At 36.6% G+C, this 20077-nt stretch overlaps 3 protein-coding genes and 1 pseudogene across 4 annotated transcripts; 2 read left to right on the top strand and 2 right to left on the bottom strand.

The window, feature by feature from the left end:
• Positions 1–88: 88 nt before the first annotated feature.
• LOC113500551 (striatin-interacting protein 1) lies at positions 89–3451 on the top strand. The gene has a single exon (XM_026881382.1). The coding sequence runs from the start codon at positions 225–227 to the stop codon at positions 2694–2696; it is 2472 nt and encodes an 823-aa protein (XP_026737183.1). The 5' UTR covers positions 89–224; the 3' UTR covers positions 2697–3451.
• A 1455-nt stretch (positions 3452–4906) lies between these two features.
• Positions 4907–8055, top strand: LOC113500553 (abl interactor 2). Of its 2 annotated transcripts, none has more exons than XM_026881385.1 (9): positions 4907–5099; positions 5252–5688; positions 5771–5959; positions 6224–6348; positions 6709–6784; positions 6892–6959; positions 7078–7203; positions 7329–7425; positions 7502–8055. In XM_026881385.1, exons 2-9 carry the CDS (start codon positions 5256–5258, stop codon positions 7663–7665), a joined length of 1278 nt encoding a protein of 425 aa, XP_026737186.1. In that variant the 5' UTR covers positions 4907–5099; positions 5252–5255; the 3' UTR covers positions 7666–8055. The 2 variants fall into 2 exon arrangements, with proteins under 2 accessions (XP_026737186.1, XP_026737185.1); XM_026881384.1 differs by having other exon boundaries at positions 5238–5688.
• Positions 8056–8092: 37 nt separating this feature from the next.
• Positions 8093–15680, bottom strand: LOC113500549 (cell division cycle and apoptosis regulator protein 1-like). Its single transcript, XM_026881381.1, has 15 exons — positions 14855–15680; positions 14188–14339; positions 13751–13976; positions 13362–13654; positions 12697–12964; positions 12251–12404; positions 11901–12172; positions 11591–11761; positions 11266–11493; positions 10810–11045; positions 10621–10723; positions 10395–10512; positions 10014–10249; positions 9344–9459; positions 8093–9254 (listed from the first exon to the last, which is right to left on the bottom strand). Exons 1-15 carry the CDS (start codon positions 15497–15499, stop codon positions 9059–9061), a joined length of 3414 nt encoding a protein of 1137 aa, XP_026737182.1. The 5' UTR covers positions 15500–15680; the 3' UTR covers positions 8093–9058.
• A 690-nt stretch (positions 15681–16370) lies between these two features.
• Positions 16371–18854, bottom strand: LOC113500557 (annotated as a pseudogene).
• Between the last annotated feature and the right edge of the window lie 1223 nt (positions 18855–20077).

Raw genomic sequence — 20077 nt, 5'->3', positions numbered from 1 at the left:
GCAAAAATAAAACTTTGTCGTATTATGTAATCTGTTACACAGGCCCTGGATATTATCAATCTGTGGCAAGTGTCTCATTCTCATCTCAAAGTCTATGGTGCCGTTGAAAGACGAAAGAAAACTCTAATTTTGTTGTAAAAAGAAACTAATATTTCGATAAATAATCAAAGTCTAAAATGTGAAATTATATTATGTGATAAATTTCGTTTGGAAATTGTTTCAAAATGGGCACCAACGGCAATGGTCGTCGTGCAGGAGCCAAAATGCCTGATGTTCGCCGCCCCATGGAAGAAGGGGATTGTATCAACGACATGGAGAGCCCCGAATTGGACTTTGTTTACGACGACTGTGACACCCAGGCAAATGAAATTGCTGAACTCTACAGCTACACAGAGCATCCGGAATATCAGCTCAATGTCAAAGCATTTGAAGATATTATGGAAGAGTTTGAGTATTTACCAAGTTGGCAAAGGCTGACTAATAAACAGCAGCGCACTGTGATAATGAAGTTATTGGAGCATTTAGACGTTGCAGTAAGTGAAATACGTATGCGTGCCACACGTTGTATACTGTACCTAGCTCAAGGATGTTGGGCTGAGATGCAGTCCGACGCGGAGCAAGCTCACTGGGCTCGCGTTAACGTCATGATGTTATACGACATGGGAACATTTTCAGCTTTTGTTGAACTACTGAATCTCGAAATTGTACGAAGCAGTTCTGCGATAGCTTCTAGGAAGCTAGCAGAATCACTAGCTGACTCAACTAATTTAAGAGTTATTCTTTCAGTGCTTTATCTCATCACAGAATATATGAGAACTGAAAAAGACAACCCTGAATCTGAATTTAAACATCTTGTGAAAAACTTTAAAGAAGAACTTGGAGCACCATTTGGGGAAGAGTTACTGCCTGTCAAATTGTTAGGTATGGTAACACATTTGTGTGCTGGAACAACTCCACATTTTCCCATGAAGAAGGTATTATTGCTTTTGTGGAAAGTGCTGCTGGTTTATTTGGGTGGTTCTAAAGAACTAAAAGAGAGAAAAACTAAACTCCGAGAAGCATCTGGATTACCTCCTCTATCTGAAGACACTATTGAAATCATAAAAGGCATGAGGGCAAGCTCTCCACCAGCCAGTGCAGCTGACATGTTGGAGAATCAAAACCCAGGCCAAAGAAAACTTAAAGAAAATGAAAGGGAAGGGAAAATTCGCAGGCACCTTTTTATGAAACAAACTTCATTAGATGAATCTGATGAACAAATCTTTGTTGACAAAGAAGAGACAGGCAATGGATCTGAAGATTACTCTATGGAGTTTCAGTCTATACCCAGTGAGGGGTCCCAATCTGAGAATAACCCCAATTGCCCTTATTACATGTATTTTAAACAGTTTGACAGTCCTCCTCCACCTCCTCCACTCCCCAGAAGTCTACCATGGCAGTCAAAAGTTCGCCAAAAAGATATTGACATGTTTCTTGATAATGTCAGAATCAAGTTTGTTGGGTACTCTCTTCCCGGAGACCGTCAGACAGTGGCTGGTCTACCACAACCAATTCATGAAGGGATTGATATACTCAAGAAGCATGTATACACCAGTCTTTCAGAAATTCAAGCAGAAAGGGAATTGGAAATTGCTCGAAGTCCTCTAACCAAAGGAGAAAAAGAAGTTGAAGAAACAGAAGTTGAAATATTGTATCGAGCTATGCTACCCAACTTGCCACAGTACATGATAGCACTGCTTAAAATTCTTTTAGCAGCAGCACCTACATCTACTGCCAAGACATATTCAATCAACATCATGGCAGACCTGTTGCCTGAAGAGATGCCCATGACAGTATTACAGTCCTTAAAACTTGGGATTGATGTAAACAGACATAAAGAGATAATTGTGAAAGCAGTTACAGCAATATTGCTGCTCTTGTTGAAACATTTAAAGTTAAATCATGTATACCAATTTGAATTCATGTCACAACATCTTGTTTATGCTAATTGTATGCCATTGGTATTGAAATTCTTCAATCAAAACATACTGTCATATGTTGGAGCTAAAAATACCATACCAATATTTGATTTTCCAGCTTGTGTTATTGGAGAGCAACCTGAGTTGACAAAGGAATGTCTAGATATTGGAGATTCAACAGTTCCATACTCATGGAGAAATGTATTTTCATGTATAAATTTATTGAGAATACTCAACAAATTAACTAAATGGAAGAATGCAAGGATTATGATGCTTGTAGTCTTTAAAAGTGCGCCCATCTTAAAACGCACGCTAAAAGTAAGGCATGCATTGATGCAATTTTATGTGTTAAAATTATTGAAAATGCAAACTAAATATTTAGGTCGCCAATGGAGAAAGACCAATATGAAAACAATCAGTGCAATATATTCTAAAGTTCGCCATAGATTGAATGATGACTGGGCATTTGGCAATGATGTTGATGCAAGACCTTGGGACTTCCAAGATGAGGAGTGTGCACTGAAAGTGGGCATTGATCGTTTCAATCATAGAAGGTATGGCTGTGGAGTGACTGGTGGTGAACAAGAAATAGATTTGACCCCTTTGGAAACAGATATTAACAGTGTGTTAGAAATGAATATTGAACTTGATGATGAATTCAAAGAAAACTATGAACTATGGCTTGAACAAGAAGTTTATAACAATGAAATTAATTGGGATGTCTTGTTAACTGCATAAAATAATATAACACCTAATTTCAAGGCAAGCAAATGTAATTTTGTACAGTTTCTTTATAATTTTTAAATCTCATATTACATTTAGAAAGGTGTTTAATTGAATAGTGTTTTTTTTTACTGGCATTGCTGAAAGTAAGCAGGCATATTATATCTCACAAATGAGAACTTGTGAAGCTTAATTGCCAGCTTTTAAAATTGGCTTTATGTCTTCAAAATCCGACTTTTTGTCATTAATAAGTCGGAGAGTGGTAGATCCCTGATTAATAGGGACGGTGTGGCACTACCACTAGTATAGTTTAAATATAACTTATTGAATTTTTTCTTATAAATCTGTATAATCGTAGTTACATTATTAAGTTACACTTAGTATTGTTTTATTTTTATATATTTAAAATTAGTTTTATCATGACATACTCAGTTTTATGTGAAAAACTATTAAACAATCACCTAAAGATAAATCTTAAATACCTACTAAAATAATATACTTACGTCAAATAGATTAAAAATAAATTATATGTATGTTACTGTAGTAAACATTTTAGAGCTTGTGAGTTGTGGATAATGAATTATAATAAAATCTTGTATTTAGTAACTAGTTGTACCACACAAACCAGAACTGAATTTACCAATAAAATTTCTTTGTTTGTGAAGCAATTTCTGCAATGAAGTGATGAATTTGGAGGATTTGTTAAAGTTTAAGTATTTTCAACAGTTTAAACCTATATAGCTATCTTAAATAAAATTGTAATGATTGCATTGGTATCTGTTTTTTCTTATGGTAAAAGTAGTTTCTCAGCTTTAATTACTGCCTTATGGTTGATTTTATTAGACTCGATGTCGATCAGCGTTTCGTAGCGACACGGAATCGGGAAACGACCATATGCACCTCCTGGTCGCACCCGTCTAGTATCGTAATATGATATTTTTGCGTGTTCAAGCCGCACAGCGTATCATAATTTCCTAAGCCCTGGTTGTACTACCCTATATATTATTATTTACACATCATTGAGTTTCAATGAACGGGCTTGTATCTACCAGGCCACCCAACATTTATTGAAGTGATTTTTAATGTTCAATTATTTTTTGTCTACAACCTACATGTCAAATTGATATTGCACATTGATTGCAACGCTCTTATTGTTAACTTGTTGATATAACACCCCATTTTAAATTTCCCGCGACTCGAAATGGTCACGTTATATTTAGCGACAAAGCTGAGAGTGTTTAGCTTTGTTGCTGGGAAAAGATAGAGAGTGACCGGTGAGACAAGTCGACATAATATGTGTAGTGCTGCTAAGGTTTATAAATTAATTCCTGTAAATAATGGAATTAAAAGGATCAAGGAGATCAGCAACATCATATCGCGTCGCGTAGTGACTAGATTTAAGGCGTAGCCTCAAAGTCAGTAGTCGCTCGTTAGCAGCGACAAGTCTGATCACGTGACCACATTTTAAATTTCCCGCGTCTCGAAAAAACGACAAAATATGGTCGCAGGAATGGTAGCGACAAAGCTGAAAATGTTGATCTTTGTCGCTGGAAAAAGATCATAGGTAATTAATACACTATAGAACAGAGAAAAGAAAGTCGATACGAAAGTAGTGCTGTGACAGTCTCTAAATTAATTCCCGTAAATAACGGAATCGAAAAATAGAAAAAAAAACACCACGCAATTCTATTTCCTTCATTTGTATCACTGCCGCGGGGTACGAATGAGGTTAGAAAATCAGCAACACAGGCGCATCCTGACCAGATTTATCGCTGCAAACGAGCAACCAGCGACTTCACGAAGCAGCCACTTTTCGAATCGTGTGAAATTTAAAAATGGGGTCACGTGATTTGTCGCTAGAAACGAGCGACGAGCGACTCCATGAGGCCGCGCCATTATCACTGTAAACGAGCGACTGCGTGGAGCAGCAACTTTTCGAATCGCGGAAAATTTAAAATTGGGCCACGTGACCAGATTTGTCGTTGCAAACAAGCGTCGACCGTCTGCATGGAGCCGTACCTTTATCTTCTTGATGTTAAGGTTTCTTCGTGTTTATGTTGGACATTTGTATACTGAGATTATTTTAGTGCTAATTAACAAATGCTTTATGAGCTTTTTTAATTATTTAAGATTATGGGGAAGTCGTTATATTAATGTGCAACAAACAGAAGTTTTCTGTTTTTTAAATAATAATATGTGTAAAAGATGGCAACTCTGCATAGTTTACATGTCAAAGTAGTACTAAGGTACGGTCTCTAGTGGGAGTGGAAATTAATTACAATAATTTTGAGAATGACTGCAACGTCCCACCCACACTAATTATTTGTAGTGACAACAGATTGTTATTTATATCTTATGATATAGTAATAAATGTGGCAGTAAAGTTTCTGTAACTTTTGTACAAATCATTGTGAAAAGGTAAGTTTATCATAAAATTTCCTGTGAATCGGAAGTAGCCTATATCCTGGTTATGAAAACAATTGTTATTTTATATCCATACATAAACAACGGAAAAATATGATGATTAATATTATTGTAAATTGTACTAACTTTCAGTACCTATTTTAAAGCAAAATGGCTGAATTAGCAGCGTTACTGCAAACCGAGATCCCCGAGGGGCGCAGTCATCTTACGGACAGCCATACAAACCTCGAGCGTGTGGCTGACTACTGCGAAGCCAACTATTTTCAATCAGAAAATAAGAGGCTTGCATTAGAGAGCACCAAAAACTACACAACTCAATCTTTGGCAAGTGTAGCATATCAGATAAATACTCTGGCTTATAACTTCCTGCAACTGTTGGAGTTACAAACAATGCAGTTGGCTGAAATGGAAGGACAAATGAACCACATTGCTCAAACTGTCTCTATACATAAAGAGAAGGTTGCACGCAGAGAGATAGGAGTTCTGACTGCAAATAAAGTGACCAACAGGCAGTACAAAATCATTGCCCCTGCTAATCCAGAGAAACCAATTAAATATGTAAGGAAAAGCATTGATTACACAGGTAATACATTAAAAAGTCCTTTATAGTGGTTCTTCCATGTAATTTATGAAATTATTAAAAATTTAATTGAATTATTTATTAGCATTGGATGATATTGGTCATGGTGCTCGTTGGAATGGAGCTACAAGTGGGACACCCAGAGGGCGGCGTTCTGGTTCAGCCCCAAGTGCTGCCACCTTGCCAGCACCAACTACAAAACCTCCAACACCACCAGCTGCAGTGAGAGCTGCGGCAGCTGCTAATACTGGGACTCTGGGGCGTGGCACACTTGGTAAACAGTAGTTCACTCATTCATATAGGGACTTGAAGCTAAATTGAAGTAAATATTTATTATTTTTACTAAATGAAGCCCTCTCCATGTCTAAAATTTTCACCAAAAATTCTATCTCTCTACAAAATGTCTAACAATTTATTGATTATTTGCCAATGTTTAGAGGATAAGATGATAACTAAAAAATCCTTATAGAAGGGATAATTTCGAACATTTAAATTATGACCCTATCATTAAAATGTAATTTCAATTAAAAATAAACAGGTAAATCTTCTCGCGAGTACCGCACTCCGCCGGCAGTAGCTCCACCTCAGGTACCGTCGCATTACGCGCCGAACTACCCTCGTCGACCACCAGGTTACTCCACTCTGCCTGTTGCCCAACCTCAGGTACAAAAGTATTTAAGTTTAATTTCAAATTTATTTATTACAAGTTATAGATATAATAGCAGAGCTTAATGTTTAATTCTTTTTCCTAGCTGTAACTCTGCAAAGATCACATAAGTACACACTACTGTCTGTTATGTTGATGTTTACAGTCCTAAAGTTTTGAGTGTAAGTGAACCTTAAAAAGCCCAGTTTCTTACCTACAATAGTTGATCTGACTTGTTGACTTAAATTACTATGATTAGATTCAATACATTAGAACATTTCCATTTTATTTATTAAGCATGTTACTCCTAGGATTAAGAGCAGTTATCAACATAATATTCCACAATATTGTTGTTGTAAGTGTGATTTTATTTCTAGGTTGGAATGGTACACCCAAATCAACATCAAGCCACATCCAATTATTCCCAACAAGATTTGCATTCCAGCATGCCACGTTAGTATATTATTCCATATCCTTTATCACCTTGATTACCATTGTTAAGCAGTGTTTTGCCAACATTTGTTAAGGTGCCAACATTTAATGAAATGTAACTTTTACAGCCCCACCTTCCCCATTGATTGGTTCTGATGGAGAACATAGCCAACATTCCATGAGTCTTCCTGGACAGGTTAGTTTTGCCTTTTTTATACAAATATTTAAAACTTGACTAGTATTACAACTATTCAAGTTATTTTTTTGTGTCAATGATTGTCAACATCTAGAATTTCATCAAATTTATATTTCAGCGTGCTTCGTCGTCTTCTGCGGGTGGTGGTTCAATCCGCGGCGGGTCTGTATCGCCACCTTTGCCGCCGCCGCCCATGGATGACGAACTGGTGCATGATGGGTTTGGCAGATCGCACCATCTCAGTGTAAGATGTCTACTCTTGCTTATTCTCAGATGCTATGAAATACTTTGTATATAAACCATATAAAAAATTCTGAACTGTGTTTGCTTTACATGAGATCAGTCAGTTATATTTTCATTACTTTACAGAACAAGATGGGAACACAGTACACTAATGCTGTTCCTGCTATTGTGCCCGACGAAGAAGACCTACCTGGATGGGTACCCAAAAACTATCTGGAGAAAGGTAATATACAAGACTTTCTGCAAAGGGCCACAAGCCACAAGATTATGATAATTTACCTAATGTTTTTTTGTTACAGTTGTAGCAATCTACGACTACTATGCTGACAAAGAAGATGAGTTATCATTCCAAGAGAGTGCCGTGATCTATGTGTTGAAGAAGAATGACGACGGCTGGTGGGAAGGCGTTATGGACGGAGTTACTGGTCTCTTTCCTGGAAACTATGTAGAACCCTGTGTGTAATCCTTCTCTACATATCAATTACTAAGTGTATAGTATGTTCATACAATATGCACTATATATTAGGAGTATCTTATAGTATTAGTATACTTCACTACTTCATAAGAGCATTTAACTCTTATCTTCTTGATATTTCAATATTATCTATGTTAAATGAATATTCCACGATTTAAGTTAATTATGTTAGAGATATATTCAAATTTAATCAAAGTATAATATATGAATGTAATTTAAGTTTCATCTAAGCAATTTTTTCTGTAGTATTTGTCTACTCCAATATGTTTTAAATATTCTAGGAATATCAATATAGTAGGATGCGAGGTTCAAAGGCTAGTATGTATGATCAATTTGTTGTAATTGTGGTATAAATAAAATTACTATGCTACATTCAAATCATGTTTCATTTTCTACGAAATAATAACATACACAGTTTGCACGAATCTATTTTATTGCATTTAAATGCACAGAAATACTTATATCTAGACTTACAAAGCAAGAGAATGCTTTGGTTTAAGTAACCTACATGTTATAAAATTCACACCAATACTTATCTAGATTTGAAACGAGGATTCACTTCTTACATTATACAAGAGTAGAGTTATTTAAGTTTTTTCGTAAGTGTGATTTAGTATTGTTAAGCTACCTTATATAATAATCTGGTCCAACAATCGAAGTCGTAAGACAGGTTTTTTTATTATCACACAAATTTCTATGAAATACATTTGGCTGTCTTATGTAAATCTATGACATTTAATACATAAACAAATATTGGTGCCACTTACCCGATTTTAGGGCTACATGCTCAATTAATAAACTACATTGATCTCTAAAGTTGCAATTTACTCTAAACTTCAGGGCGGATAAAAGTAAGATCATGTGGTACAGAAATAACTGGTAATATGTTGGTACTTGTATTTAATGTCAACTTTTTTTACATAATTGAACATGTAACACCTAAATATAATTTTTTTTGACCAGAATTACACCATACGTATAAACGTCTGCTATAAAAATTTAGTATTTACGAGACTCCATAAACTACACGAGAACCCTTGTCGAAATTTGGCGTTTTTTATCAATTTCAAGTGGGAACAAAAACATTTATCTGATTCTAAAAGTAATATTTGAGACAAACAAAACCATACTCGGTCACTAAATTCAGTTAGTTACACTACTAAACACTACACTTTTAAAAGTTACGATCATTTAGCATAAATCTTACATTTAACCAGAAATTAAAATCAAATTACAATGGTTTTTCGTTTTTTTTAACATATTAAAAGGCTTTTTAAGTTCGCCTATGTCAGCTTATACAAACTGTGCTTCTGTAGGCCACAGCTTAAATAAACTATGCCTTTATAGGCCATTTATATTTTATTTAAGTTATAAAACGAAGTTATTCCCTATCATCGAGATCCATGTTGTCTGAGGTTATATCAGTTTCCTGAGCCTCATTTTCCTCATCTTTTGTTTCTCCATCTAATAAAACGTCACCTGCAGGTTTTGTTGAATTTGAAGATTGTTCAGTAGCAGCTGTCTCTTTATTTTCCTGTTTTTCAGTTTTGGAATCCTTCTTCGAGTCCTTGTCATTCCTAAAAATAGAATAATTCGATTACAGTTCTACGGATATTTTTCAGTTATTTACGAGTTGATGATTAACTAAATGAGTGAATGAACTTACTGTGCAGGTCCATTAACAATTTCTACGACGTCATCATCTTCATATTTGATGTTAACGACAGCTTCTACTTTTGACTGAATACTCTTCAAAGCTGAATGGAATATCTTAGAACTTGCCTGGAAAAAAATACAGACAATTTATGTCATCAGATTAAAAGTGCTTGTTAGGTTATTGCAATAGAGATTTGTAAAAAAAACTGTTCATCCGTCAGACAAATTTAAAAAAATACTGGATACTTATTTTTCTCGTAAACACAAAAAGACGGTAAATAAAAAACGTGACAAAAAGAAGAGTACAGTGATTTAAAATTTCATCTGACGGCACTTAACACTACATATTTTGCTAGCAAGTGTTTTTTTATTCTACACTACCAAACATACGTGATTTTTACCTTCCTTACTTTTTAATGATGTGATCAAATAAAAAAAAACGTATTCAATATTTTGGAAATCTGTCTGATAGATTACAGATTTATATTATTAGATTTACCAAAATTAAAATCTGTGTTACGTAGATAGTTATAGTTTCGGCGCAGGGCCACGCCAGTTTCCGAAGCGTGTAGATATTTAATTTATGTGGTAATACTTAATCATTTTGCTCTCTCTAAGTAAACATCTTGCAGTTTGAGGTAAAATAATGGGTGATAAAGTAGTAAGGAGCGTGCACTGACGGTGAGCGAGGCGATCCTGGCGCGCGCGGCGGCGAGGCTGGCGCTGAGGTCGGACACCTGCGACTGCGCGCCGCGCTCGGCCTGCTGCGTGGAGTGCGCGGCGGCGCGCGCGGCCCGCAGCGCGCTGCGCGTGGCCTCCAGCGCCGCCTCCAGCCGCGCGCGCGCGCCCGCCGCCCGCGCGCCCGCCGCCACCAGCGCGCCCACGTCCACCAGCCGCGACTTGTACATCACCATGCCTGCACGCATACATTACACGTGTACTCGATGTAAAAAGTTTCAGTAGGTCCAGTGATAGGGCATCGTTTATTCTTAAAAAAACTCGCAAGTTACACACAATTTATGTATATCTTAAAAAAAAAAAACAAAGCACTACTTGCTTACCTGAATCAGTAACATCTTTCGTTTCTCCGGACTTGTTTTCAGAATCTTCACCTGACGTATGGAATAAAGGCAACAAATTTCTGTTGCCTGCAGCTATAGCTTCCTCTAATTCTGCAATCTTTAAATACACCAATGTTTTAAAATGCGCTGATAAAAACTGCACTGATAAAAACGAACAATTATTTCATTAAATGATAACTTGAATAATATGAACTAGTTTACTAACATGTGTTGGCACATCATTAGTTATGATAGTGCTGTCCAATGGGAAATCTTGTATCGCCTCAGGTGCCCCAGATGCAACATCTCTGATGGTTTGTATAAGTGACCTAAAACATTATTGATAATTTAGAGACCTTGTTACAATTTATTCATACCAATTCAATTATAGCAATATTATGTAAGAGTAACTTACTTGTAGTTGAAAATTTCTTTTACGCACACTTTCTCAAGGACAGCTCTGATTTGTGAACGAGACAGTTGTAATCCGAGGCTCATGAATAGGTTCTGCAGATCTTTCTTGGTCATGCTGCCTCCGCGAGACGTGTCAAAGTACACAAGGGAGAGCAAGAGGTATGGATCAGGAGGCAGCTCAACACCACGGCTACGTCGTTTTGGAGAACCGCTGCGTTCATCGTCACTAGGACTTTCCTATAATATTATGTGTCTTAGTTATGTAATGTCTGTATAGCTGTGTAATTAAAAAAATTATTAAAGAACAAAATAAAACGCGATCAGACTAGCTAAGGGCCTACTACTGCCTTGTAAAGACTTGCAATTGTCGAAGGGAGATGGGACATAACAAGATACAGAGTTTGCGATGCAAGTCTTATATATAAGCCATAGAGACTCTGCAATGTAACTTATTTACCTTTCGGTCTCGCCTTCGTGAATCGCGCCTTTCATCACGCCTGTCATCTTTTTTCTCCTCTTTCTTTTCTTCTTTCTTCTCTTCCACCTTCTTTTCCGATTTATCTTCGGACTTCTCTTTCTCTTTAATTTCTTCCGTCTTCTCTGGCAGAGTGTACAACGTCTTGTAAATGTAAAAGCCGAAGTCGCGCATCAACATTTCGTTGAACAACTCGGCAAATACGAATAGCTAAAATAAATACATTATTGACAGGTGTAATTTTAAAATAAATTCAGAACTACGAAAGATTTGTTACAAAGGAGTATAATAATTATACTGAACATACCTCAAAACTATGTTCTTTATTGTCAGTAATTCTATAATCAAGAAGTAGCGATAGTGTAGCAACGCTACAGTTGAATTTACCGCCTTTCGCCGTAGTAGACGGGTGCACAAGAATGTGAGGTGTTGGCGGGATTTCGTAACGCGATTTGCGCAACTGCTTTTCTTTTTCCAGCTGAAAAGTTAAATTATTTATAACGTCGTTATCAACTAAACCATCTCTTTTTACTCGTCTATATATGCAGTGTCCAATGCATATACTAATTGTTCTTAACCAGAAACCATAACATAATACTGAATAAGCTTTAAAGTACCTTTCTTTTTTCTTCTTCAATTTCTTTTTCAGTTTTCTTTTCAACTTTTTCTGTTTTTTCTTCTTTCTTATCACCTTCATCTACTTTAGCCTCAGCTTTCTTAGCTTCGTCTTCTTTTTCATCTTTAATTTCTATTTTCTCCTCCTCAATTTCTTTTTTCTCTGGTTCCTGCTCATCATCTTCCAATTCCATGACATCATCACTTTTTTTATCTTCAGCTTCCTCAGTCTTCAGTAGCTTCGAGAGCCGTGACACAAGCTGTGATCTCAGTCCTAATGTAAACAACCTTTCACTATAGTTAATCTTATAAATTGAGTGATGGTGTAATTTTAAGATTTAACTTTTCTTACCTTTGCAACTAACGTTACGTGCGCGTAATTCTTGACGCAGCTGTTCCACCTTTATAGACCTCAGATCTATTTTAGAATAATGGCTCGGTTCTGGTTTTTCCTCATCCTCATCATTTTCATCAATGGTTATTGTGCTACTATCCAAATCTTTTTCCTAAAAAATTAGAGAACATGAGTATTTACGTCGATTTCTAACCAGTTGAACTCAAGGACAGTATAAAAAGTGTAGGGTGTTCAACATGTCATTTAACTATTTAAGGAGGGTTTTCAATTAAATTAATTTATTCTGTGAAAAGTGAGAAGGATTTGATTATGATTAAATTATCTATGCCCAGGCGATGTCCGCATTACAACAGGACTGTTTGAAGTCGGCAGCATCACGTTGTCCTTCCAAAATTTTAGGAGAGCGCAGCCGGAAACGTAACTAAACAAAACTGGGAACAAACAATTTGCGATTTGTCCGCCGCAGAAGAGTCGGCCGCCACTGCTGCCGCTGCCGCCGGTTGTTGCTTAGGCTTGCTGGACTCCGGTTGGTCGCTCTCGAGCTTTTGTAAGGCGGCATCGCAGGCTGCTTTATACTGCTCCTGTACGGTGGTCCAGTCGACACGCGACGGTTGCGCCGACCACACGTCCGGCAGGAACAACACCACACACTCGAGCCGCGACTTGCCGCCGCTGCCTTCGCGCCAGTAGTAAAACTCCACCATTCGGTACCTGCATGGGTAATACAGTTATAGTATACTCACAAGCGCAACTCTCGCGCCGCCCACCCGACTGCAGACATGGACACGACACTTCCGCTAAGAGAGTTAAAAACTGCTGTTTTGGTACGTGGTACATCGGGTCTGCATCCAATCAGTTGCGCCTTCCGCGATGTACGAACGCCTCCATACTCTCACTTAAGGAATGTGTGTACCATGGCTAATACAAGGTTCAACAGTGGGATAAAGCTTCTTCTGTCTCTTAGCCATTTAGTCAATGGTAAAGACTTGTGCAAGCTTATTGGCTAAGTGCTAACGAGAAGAAACTCCCGGCCCAGCTCATGATTCTAAGCAAAAATACTGGCTATGTAGGACAGTTAGTCACCAAATAGATTAAGAGTATCACTTACCACTGGGTACATGATGATAAATCAATGCCTGTTAAAGCTTTACAAGTACGTATTGCAGTCTTCACCAAAACTTTTGGATCACCCTGAGGATTTTCACCATCTAAGGATGGGCTCCAGGGTCCACCTATAGCAAAGTTTTCACCACCTTTTCCCTTCTGCCCTACGAGAAACTTAATAAGTCTAGTTGGATGCAATGGAGTTTTGTTGTTTGAGCGTTTATCTTTTTCATCAACTTTGGTGAGTCCACATTTTTGATACAAAGTCTCCAATGTTGGCATACTGATTAGCATGACCTAAAAATACAAGGACAATTTTGAATGAATATAACAGATATTTACCTAATAAGAAATGCTATTTTTAACATGACATTTTTGTGTTGAAGAACTTACTTTAGCTGAAAATCTATAATCAGCATCGGATGGTTCCAAAATTGAGTCATTGGCAGTTGGACTATCAATTTCTTTGTTCATAATATGATAGGCACATGGATTGTTAATAGAAAATGGTGTTTGTGGTGGGAATGTTTCTCCCCACTTTACTTGAGCATTAAAAAAGTCAGAAGGCACATAAAGATTTGTATATCTTTGTGATAGGCCTGGGACATCCATTTTTTGACTGAAAATGAAACAACATGATATAATTATAAAAACAAATATCACACATCTACTTGAATTTGGAGATAACAATGTTTTTCAGAAAATAACATTTTTCATGTCTCAAAAAATATTACACAATTATATTATAAAATAAAAAGTATTACGCAATTTTTTGAAATATGTCTGAAATCATTTTAATTTATAGAATCAATTCTGGGTTAGATATTTACATGTCTAGTGGGATCCGTGGTACACGCACAACATATTTGATAGGTGATGGCTGGTGTATGACCGGCCGTTTGCGGGGAGGAGAATCACGACGGCTACGGCTGTCACGACGATCGCGAGAACGTGAACGTGTCCTAGAGCGGGACCTCTTCGGCTGTTTAATGTAAAACATACATCATAAGTTGAAACAAATCAATGCCACAATGGTTATACAGTATTTAAAGTGGCTTATAAAAGTATGTAAATTTATTGTTTTTTTTTCTGTAATTATAATGACTCTTTTAATGATTTGTAAATTAATTTTAGAATTATTAAAAAAAAAAACTCTGAATAAATCTCTTAGTAATTAATAAATGGAACCACAGATAGTACTATAATATCACCAAATAGCAAATGATAAAGTAAGATGGTTCTATAACACGACAGGTTTTATAGTATTATTGATTGAGCTCCTTTATATGACAAATATTTTACTCTATACACAAAATTAGTTGGGGCCACCAGACATTGTTGTGGAAGTTGTGTAAATATACAAAAGTATTTGTATGATGTACATAATAGGAGGTGGACATAATCATATTATAGATATTTATTATTGTCTATTCTTTATTGAGGAGATTATTAAACAAGTGTAAGTGGAAGACCAGTAAATTGCCTTGAGATACTTACTCTTTCATCTCTACGAGGAGGCCTCTCGTCCCGACGGGATGGCATAGACTTCTTGACTGGGGGCGGCACAGCATTGTAATTGTTTTGCTTGGGAGGATTCTTCTGATTCGGTCCAGCTTTAGGCAACACTTGCACACGAGTCGCATTCCATTTAAATGGCATATTTGGGTTGTAAGATGCTTCAACAAGAACTCTGTCGTTTACTTTAGGAATAATACCTTTGGCACAAACAGACGTTTGGTAGAAAACATCATGATCAACAAACCCAAAATCATTGTGAGTCTTTGTTACAGTCCCAGTGAAAACACGTTGATCGGAACTGTTGGACGACTGATTCGTTTGCGTATTTTGATACATCCCTGGATTCATTGCACGAGGCGTCGGATACGCAACAACATTGCCAGGATACATTTGACCTTGAGTCATTTGGTTCATTGGCATTTGTCCGCCCATCGGCATAGCCATGCCACTTTGAGCTTGCATCATACTAGGATTAAACACAGCCTGAGTTTGTTGAAACTGCATCATACCCTGCTGCGTCATCATTGCATTTGGATCCATTATTTGCGGATTCATGCCGGTCATATTTGTGTTCACGTTTGATCGAGCCCATGGTGGATTTTTAGGACCACTTCCTGATTGCATATTATCACTTGTTCTTGGTTAGTAACATAAAGTAAATATAAGAAAACAAAAAATACAGCTTGTCCACTATTTAAAACCTATTTTAATTACATAAACCTGGTTATTGATCACTAAATAGTCACAACGAAGCTAAGCTATAAGTCTATAGCGGCTAATTCATCACTAACCATAGACATAGAACGCCGGTGGCCGCACTTTTTGGTTTTGGTGTATTGTCGCTGATTGTCGAGTCTATGGCCGAAGGCAAGTTTTTTTTTCAAGTTACTATATTGTTCCATAAATTAGTTTTCTTCGTATTTTCTTTATATAAAGTATATAGAGTGTACCAGAACAAGATGGATTATTTATTTATTTTCCGTTGCAATTAATCAACTAAATAAAATAAAGTAAAATAAATAAATAAAAATAAAATAAAATAAAGCGTCAAATAATTAGATACATTTACAAGAGGCAGACATCCTCTGGCTGTTTGTAATTTGTCCCAGCTCCCAGCTCTTTCTAGCTGTAACTGGTTGGCAAAACAAAGGTTGCTAGAGCTATATGCTCGATGCTGTAAAGTAAGAGCTCCGGGTATGTGACCCACTATGGCAAAATCTGGAATTTGGGGCTCGCACCTTAATATCTGCCTATTTTATTTATTTTGATAGGAGCCTAAATTTCAGCTCGACGTGTGCAGGTTTCGATCCCCGCGTATGTAAACGTTTATGAATGCGAGTTTGGGTGTCTTTATGCATGTGACAATTCACGATACAAGAATTAAATCCCTTAATGTGGGAGTCGTTTAAAAATAGCCAAAATTAGCTTTATCTCCACAAATCACTAAAACTAAATTAATAAAACAAAAATATTGTACATTATTTATTTATGTACACACACCAAACACAGTAAAACACGTATAAAAAGAAAAAATATATCCTTTATAAAAAAGATGTAACAATCAAAAGACAAAAAATCTACGTCCTTCTTGAAGAACAAAATATTTGCATAATTTTAAAATTGTTGAAGTATAGCCATAAAGCGTATCAAACACACAACTGTATATAAAAGATACTTATTAAATATGTATTAGTTCACAATTGTAGGTATACTAAGTCTACTCCTTAAGAACTTTTGTCAAGGTAATGGAAGAAGGACCTTCAAAATAGTAATTAAATAATATGTTTGAGGGAATTAAAGGTTCAATATTGAATTCAGCTACGATTGTTCCTCCCGCGGCCATCAAAGATGGGTAAGCAGCTGCGGGATAAACTAATGATGACGTTCCGACCACTAGGCATACGTTACACTTCGATATCACCTCATCTGGGACATAAAAAAACATAAAACTAGGTTTGTAAAAGATAATCACTTTGATTACATTAGAAGTTATACCTATGCTTACTTATTTATAAAAATGTGATTAAGTCACTAAATTCTAACGCTAATAAACTAAACATAAGCCAATTTTGTACTGGCGAGTTCAATTAAATTTCTTAGCGCAGTTGAAATTAAACAGCACCGCCTATTGCGTAGGTACATCATTGTCGACATTGAGAATCATTATACAGGTATATATGGTATATATGGCATTGTATAGTATAGGTATGGGTACCAGTTCCCTAAGCTCAGTGGAATAAAAATGAATCACAGCTTTAGTGTAACGTTACTTGTTCGCTCCACAACAGCCGTATCCAAAGTTTCGCCAAACCAGACAATGTGTGGTCTAAGAAGACCATTGCAGTCAGATTTCTTACAATGGGGGAGATCTTTTTCTGCGATGTCAGAGGACAGTTTATTTGAAGTAGGTGATCCTTGACCCTCCAGTGCCTACGAAAATATTTTTGTTCGGTAAGAATTTACATCTGCACTCATATGTTTTACGGCTTCCTATGCAGGAACTTAGACTATTCTAAGAGAATGATACATAAACAACGAGGCTGGAGAAAAGACAAGCAATGTGGATCATGATGATAAAGTAGATATTAGTGGCCAATTTTTGTGTATTTCCACAATCTACCGGGTACTACCGTTAGTTAAAACCTGATTTTCCTTTACCGGGCATATAGGACTATCGGTGTTAACCAACACCTCGTTACACTTTGTACAACGTGTCTTGAATACATTGCCGTGAAGTTCTATTATCCTGCTGCTACCAGCTCTAGAGTGAAGGCCATCGATATTTTGTGTCACAACAGTAACTTTTTTGTCAGTCTTGTGTCTTGCTTCGTATTGAGCTATAGCTACGTGACCCTAAAAAAATATAGGTAAGTATTAAAAATGGTGTTCTATTATATCAATACAAGGCGACGCGTAGCGTAGGTAGGTACTTTGTGTGGTATAAACAAAGATAGGCGCTAAATGAACGTAGAAAATATTTAATTATTACCGCATTAGGTTTTGCTTTCAATATCATTTCTCGTCTGTAATGGTAAAACTCCCAGACTAAACCGGGATCATCTCTGAAAGCTGCAGGATTGGACAAATCGGGACATCTTAACTTCTCCACAGTCCGTCATTTCCTCTATATGTAGGAATACCAGATTCAGCACTAATACCGGCACCAGATAAGACAACAACTTCTTTGGCCAACTTTAAATCTTGTTTGAATTTAGCCAAGTCACTGGCTTGCGTTTGTGATAAGAATTTGGGAACAAAGCCAAGTGTATTTGTCCGCTTGCGGATGGATCTCGACACAATGCACATTTTACGATTTGCTTAATTTCATGGATGTAGTGAATAAAATGTAGTATGCTGTAAAAACGACGGGTTAAAATAATTTTAATTCATTATCAACATCAACTAGTTCATGTAAACAACAATAACAACCGTCATTGGAAACTGACATAGATGCCGTTTATAAACGTCATTAACAAAGTATAGTTTTTCAGTCAACCTCTATGATGAGTTCAAGTGTTAAAAGATTAGATAGATGGGTGGCTAAGGACATGATACTAAAATAGTTGTTGCGCGCGATGTTCGCGCCTGTGGTTACGAAGATGCAAGTTTTTACTATTTTCAGAAGCCTCGCAGCTTCTTCCCGTTTTGTAACATATTCTATTACTGCTGTATAATCAAAGCATAATGGTATATATCTAATAACCTTTCTCAATTTACCTACCTACTGTCTAACATTAAAGGATTTTTACAAATCAAATATGTATTTTAGCCCGTTTGAACAAACTTCTAGTTTCATGAGTTTATCTTCTCACAATCAATTTCATAGCGGAGAGACCGTATAAGTTACTATTCTACATTCAAATAATGAGTCCAATAACTTTCGCCTAAAAGTGAAACTCGTACATTAAAAGCCACGGTAACGGGTCAACAATTCTAGTGGGAAGTTTACAACTTGCCGTATAGATGCTAAGACGTGTAGATATTATTATGTACGTAGGTCTAGAGTGTTATACTTGTCTTTATAATGGCGGGTCGCCCGAAGGAATATTACTTGTTGAGCGCAAATCGCCACTAAGTGGAGACGGGATTTACGGCATATTAGGTAATTTCAGTATATTTGCATAGACGTTATTAAGGTCTCCAACCTCTGTAAGGTTTAATAAATCTTCATTTTGTTCGGTGCTGATGTAATACAGCGGCTAATGTAGAAATCTTATCGTTACAATCGGTTTTAAAGGGCAAAGCTATTATTAGTGATAAATGAGCGGGTTTATTAAACCTTTATTTCGTTGAATTCGGTTTTTAATATCAATTTATAACGTAAAGCTTAAACTTAGCGGAAGTATCTAGATACTTTGATATGGAACAACACTGTTAATAAGAGAGATGTGTAGGTATTTAAACATTTAACACATAAACTAAATAGTTGTATTCATTTAAATCCAAAAGGTAGGCCCTAGCTACACCCCATTGTCTCCTTGGCGGATAAAAAGTAGCGTATATATTAGTAAACTACTTCAACACGATATTTTATCAAAATTAGCCCAGCCTTTTAAGCGGCAAAGGGAAGCAAAAACACATAGGTATTAAAATTATTTATTAGGACCTAGGTATCCTGGACCTACTTTTTATGAATAACTAGGACTCTCGCCTACAGACTACAATGACACAACACCGGTCAGGAGTAAAGTATTTTTTTTTACTTGTCTTCTACTTATTTAATATACCCTGCATAATTAATAATTTGGCTAGTCATTAAACAGTATTCAATGACCAGCCAAATTATAACAATTATATAAAATAACATAACGAACATTTTCTTATGACGACTGTACGATTGCTACGAGCCTACGCGTAGTATTGAGGAAAGCAGGTAGAGTACCTAGAGTTTATTTAATATACTTTGAACTAATCTATTTTATCAAATGCCTTCATAAGCACTCGTGCTTCGACTTGAGTTACCTGATTTTTGTTTCACAGTTTTTTAATAAGGACGTCTACTGGCGATAGCAGCGTAGAGAATACAGGCAAACCGCGGGGATGAGCTGGCCCTGTCCAGTCAGCTTTTGTTTCACGTCACGATAAACAAGATCTGTAAATTGCCACTTAGTAGTTCTCCCAACTCAATCATAGCGCTCGAGAAATTAATTTTAGTAATTAAACGATGCATGTCTGTAGTACGCTATAGATTACTTTACTAAC

The sequence above is a fragment of the Trichoplusia ni genome, chromosome 14, assembly GCF_003590095.1.
Source record: "Trichoplusia ni isolate ovarian cell line Hi5 chromosome 14, tn1, whole genome shotgun sequence".
NCBI classification, from domain to species: Eukaryota; Metazoa; Arthropoda; class Insecta; order Lepidoptera; family Noctuidae; genus Trichoplusia; species Trichoplusia ni.
Note: the sequence above shows the minus strand (reverse complement) of the source record. Positions and strands in the feature narration are given on the sequence as shown.